The sequence below is a fragment of the Crinia signifera genome, chromosome 1, assembly GCF_055691185.1.
Source record: "Crinia signifera chromosome 1, ASM5569118v1, whole genome shotgun sequence".
Classification (NCBI taxonomy): Eukaryota; Metazoa; Chordata; class Amphibia; order Anura; family Myobatrachidae; genus Crinia; species Crinia signifera.
Window position 1 is genome coordinate 75,782,127 of NC_139217.1, and position 15,702 is coordinate 75,797,828.

The following is a 15,702-nucleotide window of genomic DNA, read 5'->3' on the forward strand; positions in this document are numbered from 1 at the left end:
ATAGGAGCAACGCAGAGAGCAGGTGGTATAAACCATCTGCATAAATGGGCAAAGTTACTGCCTGGTGGAGGAGTTGAGTGTACGGGGACAGTGCAAATAATTTCCATTTAAATATGAAAACCTATGTAACCGAAAGAAAAGCTGCTCATGAATAGGAAACTAAAGTTTGCTTTTTTTCCCAGAATCCTTCAAAGCCTTTACTGTGTTGCTTTCATTCCAGCTGTCTAGAGGGGATGCAGTCAAAATCCCGAATGGGTCATTATACCGACAAAACCACCTGTACTTTCTATATGTCGGTACTTTGACCTTGTCGGTATTTTAAATGTCGGGATTTTGACCTTGTCTGTATTTTGTCCTTGTCGGGATTTCGACCCTGTCGGGATTTCATACCGAATCCGTCTAGAGTATAGTGTTCGTAAAATGCCATAGGTATTTTATATTGACTTGATCTTCAGTAACTTTTCACTGACTTTCAGTAGTTTTACTGTATCTACCTGGTGACACCCATAAACTAAAGTGAAAATAAATGATCTAATTATTTTATAGTCCATTAAAAAAAAAACACAACTTAGTTTTCTAATTAAAGCTATGTTTCTTAAGATAAAGACATAAAAACACCATCCACAATATATATGCCAATATAACCTCACTAGGGAAAATACTTAATTCCCCTATCATGGCAGCTTAATTAATTAACTGGATCAATGCTTTAAATGTGCCTCTTACAACTGAGAAAATAAAGTTTTCTATTTAGATCAGTGCACATTTCTTGCCTTGGTAATGGCTATGGCTGAGCTACAAGCATTGCTGCATGACATGACTTCAGAGCGTCATTCAAGGGTTACATATATTTCAGACCACTCCAGAGCTCAGAATGTCCCTGTTTATCTCTGGCGTCAAGAGAATTGGATGAGAAATAACGAGAAGATGTCAGAACATGACACATGGGACAGGAGAGCAGAGATTGTCACCTTTCTGTGCATTCCTCATACACTGACACTTGGCAATCTTATCTGCTGAAGCTTAGTGTCACTGCGCTCTGTGCATAAGTGTGAGGGATAAGACTAAGACTAGGCCAATAGTGTTTTACCCCATGGGCTGAAGGTGAACCAAAACTGGGTGACAGTGGGCACAATACATACTTGCCTACTTGACCCTCTCCATGAGGGAGAACATGCTCTGCTCCTGGACTTCCCTGGTAATGTAGGATTGCCATCACCTGTGGTGAAACACCTTTCTTATCAATTACCTGGCTCACCACAGGTGATGGCAATCCTACACTACCAGGGAAGTAAGGGTCAGGTAGGCAACTATGGCACAATGTGGTAAAAGGTCTTTGCAGCAGTACTGTCTGCTCTTTCTGGAGTGCTTGAGGTATTTCTAGAATTCTGGGAAAGAAGCTCTAGGATAGCAGGTAGCATTGAATTCCTACATAAAAATAACAGAATCTGATCACAGGTCGTGACCCTAATATGGAACTAAGGAGCCGATTCAGTCCTGTTCACACAGGTTTGAAATCATCCCCGTTCTTGACGTTGGGGATCTGTGCATGAGCAATTATGCAGCACCCAATCCTGATTCGATCCTGATGTGTGGCCCCCATCAACACCTGTTAAATTGACCTGTTGTCAATTTAACAATCCTATGCCATTCGTTCAATTTTGTTTTCTGCTTTAGCTAGCAATTCTGCTCTTTTTTGGGGTTTTTTTTTTTTAATTGTGGCTAGATATGTTTTTATACTTGCACAAGTTTTCTGATAGAACAACTGGCAGCAGTACTTTAAACAAGAACATAATAATCATTCTTCTTCAAAATTTCTTCATTCATGAATGGTAACCGTTTTCTATAGCTACAACTTGCCCGAATCCCGCCCATAACTATTTAAAATAAGATTTAGAATGATAGCTATATCTTTGCTGAACTAAACACGCCTTCTCGCATGTGTGGGAGGGGCTTACACAGTTACCGCGTCCATTTATTCTACAGCTTTAGTTCAAAACTGGGAACTGACCATGATGTGTTGTAGATAAAGGAGGTTCCCCTTATAGAACTTATGCTCGTGTGTGGTAGGTCTCTTTACAAAGATATATATATATATATATATATATATATGTATTTATCTTATCTTTAATTATGTCCTAATATTGGAGTTCTATGAACGGTGCATGATAACTACCACAAAGCCACACACCTTCATGGCAGACACTTGGTCAGCTTCCCCTCACAGATCTACTTGGGTCAGAATAATAACTGAACGCTATTACAATGCTCAGGCTCTTTCCTCCATTCGGAAACTTTAATTAGAATTTCATTGATGGTTGGAAATTTCCATGTACTGTACTTGATAAATATTACACGACGTCCCATATAAATAGATATGGCCATATAAAGATTGGCCAGGGAACCTGACAAGGCCTGGATAATACTTCTGTTTATATATTACAACGTTGAGGTTTAGTCAGTTCCCTGCGAATGTTGAGGAGATAAATAGGGGTGGATCATTCTCAGCACTTTTTCCCATAATGCCAATGGCCTGAATGTTAGGTGTGATGGGCACGTCCGAAGAGCCCAAGGATACGCGAGACGCTGCATACACCGCTGAATGCTGGACTGTACCAAGCCAAAGTATATTACTCTTTTGTTACTCTTCCCTTTAGAGAAAGACATACAGAATGTAAAATTATCTGTATGTTATGAATGTGCTGAAAACCGCCTCAGGCATTAAAGGTTTAATTTGATTCTGTTGATTACTTGGTATAGAGTATCTGTTAAGATTTCTTCTGACTTGATCACCCCAGAATGTTGCACTGCTACAGAGAGAATGGAGGCCTTATTTACACCCAAGGAGCAGCGTGAATGGTGGCACCACACGAGCTGCTCCTTAGTACGGATCACGTTGAAAGCAGGGATGTAGCCTGTTAATGTTCTATAGTTAAATATTTATTATGCCCCCCCCCCTCCATTTGTTTTCACGCATGACAGAGGATAACTTCAATCCGCAATTATTTTAAATATTCAATCCGATGCCTCAGAGCGAGTAAAATATTTATGACTCCGCAATTTGCATGTCTGTTCCATGCAAGGATAATGTATTGGTGGCTGCACTTAAATATTCACACTCAGGAGGGTATGATGTTTATTTCATGCCGTATCGTTTTTCTGGCTTTACACAGGCCTGGCCGACTGTCTGAAGGAAAGAGACTTTTATCAAGAGGAAATGAAAGATAGGCACACACAGTCGCAGTAATCCTTATCTGCAGCCAGTACAAGTAAATATTTGATGCAACGTGTTTGTACGTTGGCGATAGAAAGAGTCCCTCATGGGTTCCTGTCAAATCACATCAGCCTAAATAAGCGTGAAAGTAAAGCAGCATTACTGTTTATTTGACAACCTGAACAAGACCCATTATAGCCATAAACATATAGTATATGCACGTATCTGGTTTCAGGCATTTGTATTGTTCTGGTCTCTCCACTATGTATAGGCATCCTGATGCAATTCGGGGCCGCATCATAAGGGGTGCACAATCCAGGGAAGCTCATAAGGGACGCACAATCCAGGGAAGCTCATAAGGGACGCACAATCCAGGGATGCTCATAAAGGACGCACAATCCAGGGAAGCTCATAAAGGACGCACAATCCAGGGATGCTCATAAAGGAAGCACAATCCAGGGATGCTCATAAAGGAAGCACAATCCAGGGATGCTCATAAGGGACGCACAATCTAGGGATTCTCATAAAGGACACACAATCCAGGGATGCTCATAAGGGACGCACAATCTAGGGATGCTCATAAAGGACACACAATCCGGGGATGCTCATTCGGGATGCACAATCCAGGGAAGCTCATAAGGGACGCACAATCTAGGGATGCTCATAAGGGACGCACAATCCAGGGAAGCTCATAAGGGACGCACAATCTAGGGATGCTCATAAAGGACACACAATCCAGGGATGCTCATAAGGGACGCACAATCCAGGGATGCTCATAAGGGACGCACAATCTAGGGATGCTCATAAAGGACACACAATCCAGGGATGCTCATAAAGGACGCACAGTCCAGGGATGCTCATAAAGGACGCACAATCTAGGGACGCTAATAAAGGATGCACAGTCTAGGGATGCTCATAAGGGATGCACAGTCTAGGGATGCTCATAGGGGATGCACAATTTAGAGCAGTGGTTCTCAACCTTGGTCCTCAAGTACCCCCAACAGTGCACATTTTCCAGGTCTCCTGGCAGTTGCACAGCTGCACTCATTAGTCACTGACACATTTTAAAAGATCATAGGTGGAGCGAATTAGTTCACCTGTGATTGTGTGTGGAGACCTGGAAAACATGCACTGTTGGGGGTCCTTGAGGACCGAGGTTGAGAACCACTGATCTCATAAGGGATGCACAATCCAGGGAAGCTCATAAGGGATGCACAATCCAGGGAAGCTCATAAGGGACGCACAATCTAGGGAAGCACAATCTAGGGAAGCTCATAAAGGTTGCACAATCTAGGGATACTTAATCTCAACAGCAAGTTAAATCAATACATGTAATACATTATGGAGACACGTTATCTGTAATAAGGCATGTACAGGAATTTTAAACAAGTTTCACACTGCTTATTTCCATAGCTTGGGGGATCACGTACAGCCCCAGGGCTGTCCATTGACCATCATTGTTCTACAACATACAATGCTGAAACCGGCCGCCAGTAGTCAGACACTTGTCACAGCAACAGGAGATTGCAGGCAGGTGACAGATGGTACTGGTTTGTCTCAAATGAAGGGTTACTACATACAGGTATTCCTTCCGACATGGGGACCAGCGAACAGAGAAATCGGAATCATTGATCCCCATGGTAAGTGTCCGTGTCCTTTCAGAAGATGCACGAGGTGGACAATGGAGGGAAAAATGTAGTGCAGTCAAGGTTCTGCAGAGCTCTCTCTTTACCCTCCATTTCCCATAGGGATCAATGATTTCAATTTCAAGGTCTGTTTGTCCTTTATTAAGCACAGGTTGAACAGCGCGGAGCTCAGACACAGGGAATAACTTCCATGGCAAAAACCTTCACAGAACTCCAGAAAAAAATCCATATAAAGCGCAGCGCATTGAGAGCACAAAGTAATGGCTGGTAAGATAAAAAGTGGGTATGCATTTGTCTACATTTATCTGGTCTACAGCATATCCCATTATGTAGAGCTCACCGGTGCAGGGCAGATTTGCAATATGATGCTGGATCCAGAACCAGACTGCAATTGCTTAACAAATGCTGCAAGTTTTATTGCCCACACAAAGGCCTTTATTCAGATCTGATCGCAGTACAAATTTGCTCTCAAAATGGGCAAAACCATGTGCACTGCAGGTGGGGCAGAGAGAGTTCGATTTGGGTGAGTTATTTTGTTTCTGTGCAGGGTAAATACTGGCTGCATTATTTTTACACTGCAATTTAGATTTCAGTTTCAACACACCCCACCCAAATTGAACTCTCTCTGCACATGTTACATCTGCCCCACCTGCAGTGCACATGGTTTTGCCCATTTTCCAAACAAATTTGTACTGCGATCAGATCTGAATAAGGGCCAAAGTGTTAAATGCAAATGGCTGCAGTGTAAGGAATATCAGGCGTATTTTATTTATTTATAGTGTAAAGCTATAAATCATATGAAAACATTCATAAATACGTTTGCTATTTATTAATGTCATAACACCAGGTACAGCAGATATCGCCAGTGTTTACTAAAGTTCCCGGCAACATGAGCTGGGGAACAAACTCCAACAACGAACGCTGCACCCAGAGTAGGTGCAATGATAGTGAATGCTGCACCCGGCGGAAGGACAATGATAGCGAATGCTGCACCCGGCGGAAGGACAATGATAGCGAATGCTGCACCCGGCGGAAGGACAATGATAGCGAATGCTGCACCCGGTAGAAGGACAATGATAGCGAACGCTGTACCTGGTGGTGGAACAATGATAGTGAACGCTGCATCCGGTAGAGGGATAATGTTAGCAAATGCTGCACCCGGTACAGGGACAATGATAGCGGAACACTGCACCCGGCGGAGGGGCAATGATAGCGAACGCTGTACCCGTCAGAGGGACAATGATAGCGAACGCTGTACCCGTCGGAGGGACAATGATAGCGAACCCTGTACCCGGTGGAGGGACAATGATAGCGAACGTTGTACCCGGCGGAGGGACAATGATAGCGAACGCTGTACCCGGCGGAGGGACAATGATAGCGAACGCTGTACCTGGCGGAGGGACAATGATAGCGAACGCTGCACCCGGAGGAGGGACAATGATAGCGAACGCTGCACCCGGTAGAGGGACAATAATAGCGAACTCTGCACCCGGTAGAGGGACAATGGTAGAGAACGCTGCACCCATCGGTGGGACAATGATAGCGAACGCTGCACCCGTCAGAGGGACAATGATAGCGAACACTGCACCCAGCGGAGGGACAATGGCAGAGAACGCTATCACTAATGTAAGCTCTTCTTCAGAAAAGCATCATAATGGATGCATTGTCCCCAGCTGGGGTATCTCCAAAAATTATTTATTCCATTTAATGGGGAAAATATAGGATTGTGATAAATATGACTATGTCCCATGTTTTGAATCAGAAATATCCTATTGATACAATAAACCAGTACGGAACCCTTAGTCACACTTGTGAACTGTTGGCTGCTATTCAGTATTACTACTTTGCAGCGCTGTAACAGGGATTTATGGCATCATGTGCGGGCTATGCTGCAGTGGGCTCTACAGGCTGCAGCTGCATGACTGACGCTGCAGGGAGCTGTACAGGCTGCAGCTACATGACTGACGCTGCAGGGGGCTGTACAGGCTGCAGCTACATGACTGACGCTGCAGGGGGCTGTACAGGTGGCAGTTGCATGACTGATGCTGTAGGGGGATGTACAGGTTGCAGTTGCATGATTGATGCTGCAGGGGGTTGTACAGGTTGCAGTTGCATGACTGATGCTGCAGGGGGCTGTACAGGTTGCAGTTGCATGACTGATGCTGCGGGGGGCTGTACAGGCTGCAGCTGCATGACTGACGCTGCAGTGGGCTGTACAGGCTGCAGCTGCATGACTGATGCTGCAGGGGGCTGTACAGGCTGCAGCTACATGACTGACGCTGCAGGGGGCTGTACAGGTTGCAGTTGCATGACTGATGCTGAAGGGGGTTGTACGGGGTTGCAGTTGCATGACTGATGCTGTAGGGGGTTGTACAGGTTGCAGTTGCATGACTGACGCTGCAGGGGGTTGTACAGGTTGCAGTTGCATGACTGATGCTGCAGGGGGCTGTACAGGCTGCAGTTGCATGACTGATGCTGCAGGGGGCTGTACAGGCTGCAGCTACATGACTGACGCTGCAGGGGGCTGTACAGGTTGCAGTTGCATGACTGATGCTGAAGGGGGTTGTACGGGGTTGCAGTTGCATGACTGATGCTGTAGGGGGTTGTACAGGTTGCAGTTGCATGACTGATGCTTCAGGGGGTTGTACAGGTTGCAGTTGCATGCTGTAGGGGGTTGTACAGGTTGCAGTTGCATGACTGATGCTGTAGGGGGTTGTACAGGTTGCAGTTGCATGACTGATGCTTCAGGGGGCTAAGCAGGTTACAGTTGCATGACTGACGCTGCAGAGGGTTGTACAGGTTGCAGTTGCATGACTGATGCTGCAGGGGGCTGTACAGGCTGCAGTTGCATGACTGATGCTGCAGGGGGCTGTACAGGCTGCAGCTACATGACTGACGCTGCAGGGGGCTGTACAGGTTGCAGTTGCATGACTGATGCTGAAGGGGGTTGTACGGGGTTGCAGTTGCATGACTGATGCTGTAGGGGGTTGTACAGGTTGCAGTTGCATGACTGATGCTTCAGGGGGTTGTACAGGTTGCAGTTGCATGCTGTAGGGGGTTGTACAGGTTGCAGTTGCATGACTGATGCTGTAGGGGGTTGTACAGGTTGCAGTTGCATGACTGATGCTTCAGGGGGCTAAGCAGGTTACAGTTGCATGACTGACGCTGCAGAGGGTTGTACAGGTTGCAGTTGCATGACTGATGCTGCAGGGGGCTGTACAGGCTGCAGCTACATGACTGACGCTGCAGGGGGCTGTACAGGCTGCAGTTGCATGACTGACGCTGCAGGGGGTTGTACAGGTTGCACTTGCATGACTGATGCTTCAGGGGGCTAAGCAGGTTACAGTTGCATGACTGAGGCTGCATGGGGCTGTACAGGCTGCAGTTGCATGACTGGAATGTTCAAAAGATGCTACGGGTAGCACTGAGCATGGGTTCTGGCTGTAAGGTGCTGGTCCAAGGAACCTGTTAGCCAGATACCAGGGCCATGAGGAAGATGTACAACTGGCCCTATATCACATGATTTACACTCACAAACCAATAACTGTCATACACAATGGCGTTATGAAGCTCACAATTTTTTTTTCTTTGTATTTGATAAATGTAAAAGCAAAAAAAAAAAACGCAACTACCTGACAGAACATTTATTAACCTTACAAAAAGTTTAGATCAACAAGGGTTAGTTGCTATGGAGATTTATAGCACACACGATGTATGTAAACTCAGTAGGCTCCAACATAAATTCTAATGTGACACTCCGGTCAATGCAAAATACTACAGATATATGATTATACGCAGCTCCTGACACTTGTGCTTTATGACTCTTGATGACCAATAGCTTTCAAAATCAAGACGCTCCCGATAAAATATTCTAGGCTGGCATCACCAGACATGTTACAAGTACTGTTACTTCATACAAATACATATATACTGTAATAACAACAAGCTTTATTCTGTTGTGGAAAACTTTCATAGTAGGGACTGTACATCCAGACTAGCATCCATTGCAGTACTCAATAAGAAAATACATATACCGCAGAAGGAGTCCCTTCAGATTAATATCAGGTTACTTGGAAACAAAAGTTAATGAACTTGTGTTCCCAAAGCTGACCATACATCTACAGATCAATTGTCATATTGGGCTGGTTGGAACAAAAACCTGGTAATGGATGACAGTTGACCATTTGCTTTGAAATGCTGGAAAATTGCCAAAAACTGTCACTCATCCATTACCAGGTTTTTGTTCCAACCAGCCCAATCTGACAATCCATCTGCAGATGTAGAGTATGGTCACCTTAACACTCTTAAAAAATTGTTATTAAATATTCATCAAGCAGCCACTGTATAACATTTACAGGGGACCTTGGGTATACTTTGTGTTTTACCTCACTCTCTGGAGTAGGAGATGATGTGGCAGAACTAAGAGATCCCTTCCGTGATCCAGGCAGGTCTATCGGTGCAGAGACGGGACGTTCCCACTGAGTGGCTCCAGTTGGAATGTGCCAGTAGTATATTCCAGCAAAATCATTGATTTTCTTCCAGCCCGGGGGTAGATCTGGGTCAGTTTGAAATGAATGGTCACTCCATATGTCAGCTGTAAAATGCAGAACACACAGTTATTACATAGAGTAGCTGCAGATTATGATAAAGCACACATGGCCAAAGTACAATGTGTGGGGAACAAGAGCAAGATGATTTTGGGCATGCAGAGAGAGGGCCTCTCCATAGGGATGTGGCCATGCGGCATCCTACTGGTCTGTACAATCACACGCCAATGAGGCAAAGCCATTTTAAAATATAGTGTGGCTATCACTCCAGTTACCCCACCTATAATCTGGCTCTTTACTACACTCCACCATAGAAACCAATTGATCATATTTTCCCAATCAAGTCTTGGTAGTCATTTTAGTCAGGGCACTCATGTCTGGGCTTCAGAGCATACTAGCCCTACCCTCTTGGAAGCTGAAGGAGACTCGTGATTTTTGGGATAGCACCCGAAGAGAAGGTGGCTCTCCTGTATATTGCCTGGTTCCTAATGACAAGGTGGGCTCATTATTAAGTAGGAGCCTAATGACGGGGACCATTACGTCCCAGTCCATGAAGTGCCCTGTAGGGTCTACTACAGTCTGCTACTGCTGAAGAGGAGACTTACAAAGTCAGTCAGTAGGCCTCAGGGGTCCCATTTTCCATCTCCCAATACACAAATGTCAAATGAGAAAATAAACTACTACTATCTACATATGAGAAGGAAAGCGGCATAGAAAAAAAGGAAATATGCACTGCAACGCTGAAGGTTCATTCCTTCACATATGGTAGTAAAAGTAAATATCTGGACTTAATACTCTTATTCCATATGATCCCAAGTATTTCCTCCAAACACCAAAACAAATCAATGCATCATGTGGTCTCTGGGACTACTTGTCAGATTTCAGAGTAGACTGGAAGCAGCCAGCTTCTCCCTCTATACAATCCAGCATCCATAATATATCCAGCATCTGGGATGTGTACAGCATTCTCAAAAACTCCTCTAAAGCATTTACAAAAATCTGAATATCTCATACACAAACCGTTTCCCCTTTTACTATATAATAATTGTATCCACCAATTGATTTCCCAGTTTAAATCCAGGAATTTTGTCAAAGATCCACCATTTTCCCTCTGTTCCTAGCTTTCTCTGCCAACTATGACTATCTGATTTTCTCTTTTTTTTCCCGCTCTTCAGGTTTCTTCAATCATTAAACTTGACAGAATTACATAGTTTTATTAGAACTTTATACTAGCTTTGTAATAGATCACAATATATGTTTTATTGGATATTGATTCATTCATGATTATTGTGGAAGTCTAGGTACACACACGCCATTTTGTGATAGTATGGCCGCCATTTTGGTTCGCAGAGTTGCGCAAATAAAGTTTCCATACCCGAGTATGTGTGACAATGTGGACCAGAAGAGTAGACATACTATCACACGTAAATTCATAATAACACACTTACACGAAAGGAAATATAGTTAAAAGGTTTAGAACGCCACACATAGCTTAGTTAGCCCTGCACACATCTGTCTGTATCGTGTTTAGTATCGTTCCGCTCAGCTCATCACGCAAAGTATTCCGGTCATTGCGAATATTTCGCAATGTACACTGTCCGATAGTTATGGACATAATCCATAACTCCAGAGACAGTTTCTGTTGTAAGTAGTTAACAAAGGAAACTAGCTCAAACCGGTTCTTATCCTTGCTGACGCCGAAACCACCAAACAAAGGACTCTTAAAGTTCCCTCCCCTGCACCTGGTCAGACCAGGTACAGCGTCTAACCTCCAATCACAGTGGACCGGACATATGATCTCTGGCCAATGAGAATGGCCTTTTGACCTCCCCCTTCTGACCCTATAAGATATGCGACCCAGAGCAGCCAGGGTCTCTTCGGCACAACTACTTTCCCTGGACCTTCCTACCGGACTATCGCTCATTCCTGAACGATAGTGAGCTCTGACCGGACTGCTTTATATGTACTAGATGACCACGGTAAACGGTTGCATTTTCACGGTATTTATTCTTAAAGTATTGTTGGCTGATTGTGTCTTGTATTTGTATTCTTTCCCCTTAGCAGAGTTTGTTTAGTATTCATTGTTATTGTATTGTATCACTTGTTATACCTGTTTATTCTTATTTCTGTAACCCCCTTTTGTCCATTAGGGACTTTAATACAATCTTTTTACGGAGTTCTAACCTCCTTACTTCTATTCAGTGGTCGTGTCTAGTTATTCGCATAATAGCGATAAGGTACATTAAGGACTCTGTCCTTACATTGCGGACTCTGTCCTTTAAGGTATATTCGCACAATTGGAGACAAAGTCCTGCGAAAGGATCTCTTATTAAGGTATCGGTTATTGGTGTATAACATACAATAGACTGTACGCTGCGCTGCGCTACGTTTTGTTCGCACGCAGTTAGGTATAACGGGTAAGCAGGTTACGGACACATTACGTAACCTGCGCTTTCCACTTATTGTCTCCTTGGTCATATAATATCAATATTAACAATTGGGGTGCTCGCCCGGTCGTTTCACAGTCCAGAACTCAGTACCAGGCGTGCGACTCGACCTATACCAGCAAAAGGGTGGAAGTATTTATTTGTTTCCATTGCTGGATAGGCCGATTCCACGGCGGTGCGGGGTTCGGGAAGTGCTAGCGCTGAACCCGGAGTACAATAAGTGAAAGCCACATGTTTTAAAGCATATCATACCTAAGTGTTTAGTAAACTGTACTTCTGCCTGCCACAAGTAGTTTAACGGGGTATAGTGTCTTGGGCTGCTTGTTTATTATAGTATATGTACCACGTGCGATAAGGTTCGCACACGTGGAATCTGTGTTTATTATAGTACATAGAGGATCCCCTCTGTGCAAAACTATAATTGTTTATTGTTAGCTACCGCAAAAACAGGGACTCCGCCACGTGGCGACAAGTCCTGGGCCTTTTGCAGTAACGTAAAGCGTCTATTGTGTATTACGCAAGGTGCGCGCGCACGTGCCCACATCGGGAAAGTTTCGCATCTTTGTACGTGGTTTACGGATTAAGTGCGGGATTTATTTCGCATCTTGATACGTAACTCTCGGACAAAGTTAAGGGATTTATTCCGCATTTAGGCGCAATTACTGCGTATAGCGAAACCCGAGCGCAACCTTGCAAATACACCATAGAACACGTGGGTGGCCGATTCATCGGCGGCCTGTGAACAAGCGCACGTACACACGTGGCTGTTCATTGGTACTGCACACGCAGCACACATAGGAAGAAGTGAACAGTATTTAAACCACTAGCTTTATTTAAACAGTATAGTAATATACTGCGAATGAAGCGGTGATTAAGAAAAGAAAATAAGGTTTTCTTTTTGTTCATTTTCTCATAAGCAAGCAACTCAAGCATTATTTTAATAGATTCCTATAGCTTATTATAAGGGATTTATACCTGCATAAGAATCTAGTGAAAAGCTACCGGCCTGGGAAAAATTTTCTGTACAGAAATATTTCAAAAATAAGCATAAGACCTAGGTGTAAATAGCGCCCAGTGTGAAAAAGAACTGAGGCGGACGGGTGTGGGACGGACACAACCCAAGCGCAGTGTAATAGGACAGGTCCAGTTAGGACAGGGTGTACGTGCCGACGTACACATAGGAACTGCCCCTTCAGTGGAATTAATTCCGCTAGGAGGGTACAAGAAGATATATCGGAACGCACTTGTTTCCGATTAGCTACTTTAGAAATCCGATTTTTGGGGGTATAGGAAAACAAGTTTGTTATACCCTGGAAAAATTGTGCCGCATCAAGCAAGTTGGCTAGAAGTTCGCTGCTAGTTGAGAGCTTGGTGATTGAGTATAATACCTCGTATCCTTCGCACCTGCTTGACTGTGGGATGTTCTAGGAAGCTGTAGAAGTGAGTGTTTGGGGAGCTCTCAGATAAGTAATAACCCACCGATATCTATTAAGCTGTGAACGTTTATTCCTGTAACTATGGGTAATAACGGGTCACGCTGTGATAACGTGCAAGATAGGGAGGAAGCAAGCCGGCCAAGAGGATCGGCTGCTTTTATTATGTGCAAGAAGCACGGTGAACTCGCAGTTGTTTACCAAAATAAATGGAGAAAAATGACACAAGGCAGCAAGTTAGAATTTCCCAGTGTTGGTAGCTTCGATCCAGAAATCTTATCGGCAGTAAAAGATGAAATATGCCTACTCTCCAGTCGTAAGGAGAGAGTGAAGCATATAAATATTCTTAAATTGTGGCAGAAGGAAGGACAGGAACAATGGGGAGCCAGAGGTCTGGCAATACCTGATGCAATCAGCCACAATAAAAATGCAAATGCAACCGCTGCCACACTAGAATCAGCTCCCCCACCCCCATATGTGCCGAAGGGGTTAATGTCTCATAAGAAAGACCTAAGTAATAATGTACCTGTTACTAACTTGTACCCCGTTTTATCCCCTTACAAGGAAACCCGAGAGGAAAACGAGCAGCTGTTGGCACTGGCCGTCTCTCATGCAATTAATATGATTGAGGGAAAAGCTCAACCCGCAGTTGAGGCCCCAGCACAGGAGGAGGAGACGGCTGATGCCAACAGCATAGTATTGGACTCAGGTAATGATGCACCACACAGCACAGACACAAATGACTCCCAAGCAGGTCCCAGTAATGCGAATGTGGTACAAACATACCCTGTACGCACACTGGAGGTTCCCTATGGTAAGGCAGACAGAGAGGGTGTGATACCTACCAGAAAGATGACCATGCTAAACCCATGGACACGGTTAGAGCTGCGGTCCATCATTACAGATTTCCCTGATCCTAGGAAAGATCTGGCAGTGTGCCGGAAATTTGTAAGGGATCTAGGAAACTCTGATGAGCCCACCAACAAGGATTGGAGAATCATGTTGAGGGCCTGTCTCCCCACTCACATTGACATCCCGAAATTCATTCAGGATAGTGGATTGAAAGTGGACAAGGAGATAAATGATGAGATCAACCAGGAGAATATACGCCTGATTAACTTACAGTTGGGAGTATATTTTCCTGCGGCAGTAGAATATAGCAAGATTTTCACCATCAAACAGAAAGATGGCGAAACTGCTGCTGATTATTTTACAAAAGCCTTACTGGAGGTATCAAAGTACACTGGTGTCTCCGAGCCTAAGGACGACCCCCACCTGAGGGAGATGATTGTCTCTGTGCTGGTGGAAGGGCTTAGGGAAAACCTGAGAGCCAGAGTCCAAACCTCTTTTCCAAATTGGCGTGGAATGACAGTGGATGCCCTACGGGAATCTGCTGTGGACCACGACCGCAACATTAAGAAGCACAGGGAACTGCAAACTGACAAACTGATGATGGTTAGCATCCAAGCCCTTACTAATGCCCCAAACAAAGCTGCATACCAACAACGAAACACCAGGGAAACAGGTAGAAAGCCAATTATCTGTTACAACTGCAATAAGGAGGGACACATTGCAGCTCAGTGTAGGTTCGGAAACCACAGGAGTTATCAGACACATAAGCGAGAATGGGAATCTCACAAAGGTGAGACACGGAGATACCCAGCCCCTAGACAATGGGAGGAGACAGACAGGTCACGCAACATGCCTCCTCCCCATCTGATGGCTGACACTGTGCTAAGGGCAACCCAGGTCAGACCATAGGAAACAGGTCATACCTGTATCCTACAGCCAGTTAGACTAACACAACACCTTGGAGAGGAACCTCAGGTGAAGGTTGATATAGCTGGAGTAAGACAAACCTTTTTGGTTGATACAGGGGCGGCCAGATCTGTTCTCAACACTCCTCTTCACTTGGGTTTCACTAACCAATCAGTAGCGGCAATTGGGGTAACAGGAAAAATACAACATTACCCACTGACGAAACCAGCGGAGGTTACAATCGGGCCTCTGCATACCAAACACTCTTTCCTGTTGGCTGCAGCGGCCCCGACTAACCTCCTGGGTAGAGATTTACTATGCAAAATGGGATGTGTCATCTATTGCACCCCCGATGGGGTATTTCTGGACCCTCCTAGAAATCTTACACAAGAAGTGCAAGATATGCTGGACAGTCCTCAGAGGCTAATGTTGTGTTCCACTGTTGTAGAATCAAATCCATCTAGGGTAGCTGAAATTACAGCACAAATACCGGGTTCCCTTTGGACTAAAGATGGACAGGACGCTGGGCTAATGGCAAATGTAGCTCCAGTAGAAATCCGCTTAAAAGAAGGCAGGATAGCCCCAAAAATACCGCAATACCCTTTAAAACCTGAAGTTGAGCTAGGAATATTTCCAGTGATCCAACGATTGCTCCAA

The 15,702-nt window shown here is 44.6% G+C and overlaps 1 protein-coding gene across 8 annotated transcripts in view; it reads right to left on the reverse strand.

The window, feature by feature from the left end:
• The window catches only part of APBB2 (amyloid beta precursor protein binding family B member 2), a 290,968-nt gene that overhangs the window by 92,566 nt on the left and 182,700 nt on the right, over positions 1 to 15,702 (reverse strand). For all 8 annotated transcript variants that reach the window (XM_083165764.1, XM_083165763.1, XM_083165761.1 and 5 more), the window contains one exon: positions 9,246 to 9,454. In XM_083165764.1, coding sequence (XP_083021890.1) covers positions 9,246 to 9,454 — 209 coding nt within the window. The remainder of the gene's footprint in view (positions 1 to 9,245; positions 9,455 to 15,702) is intronic.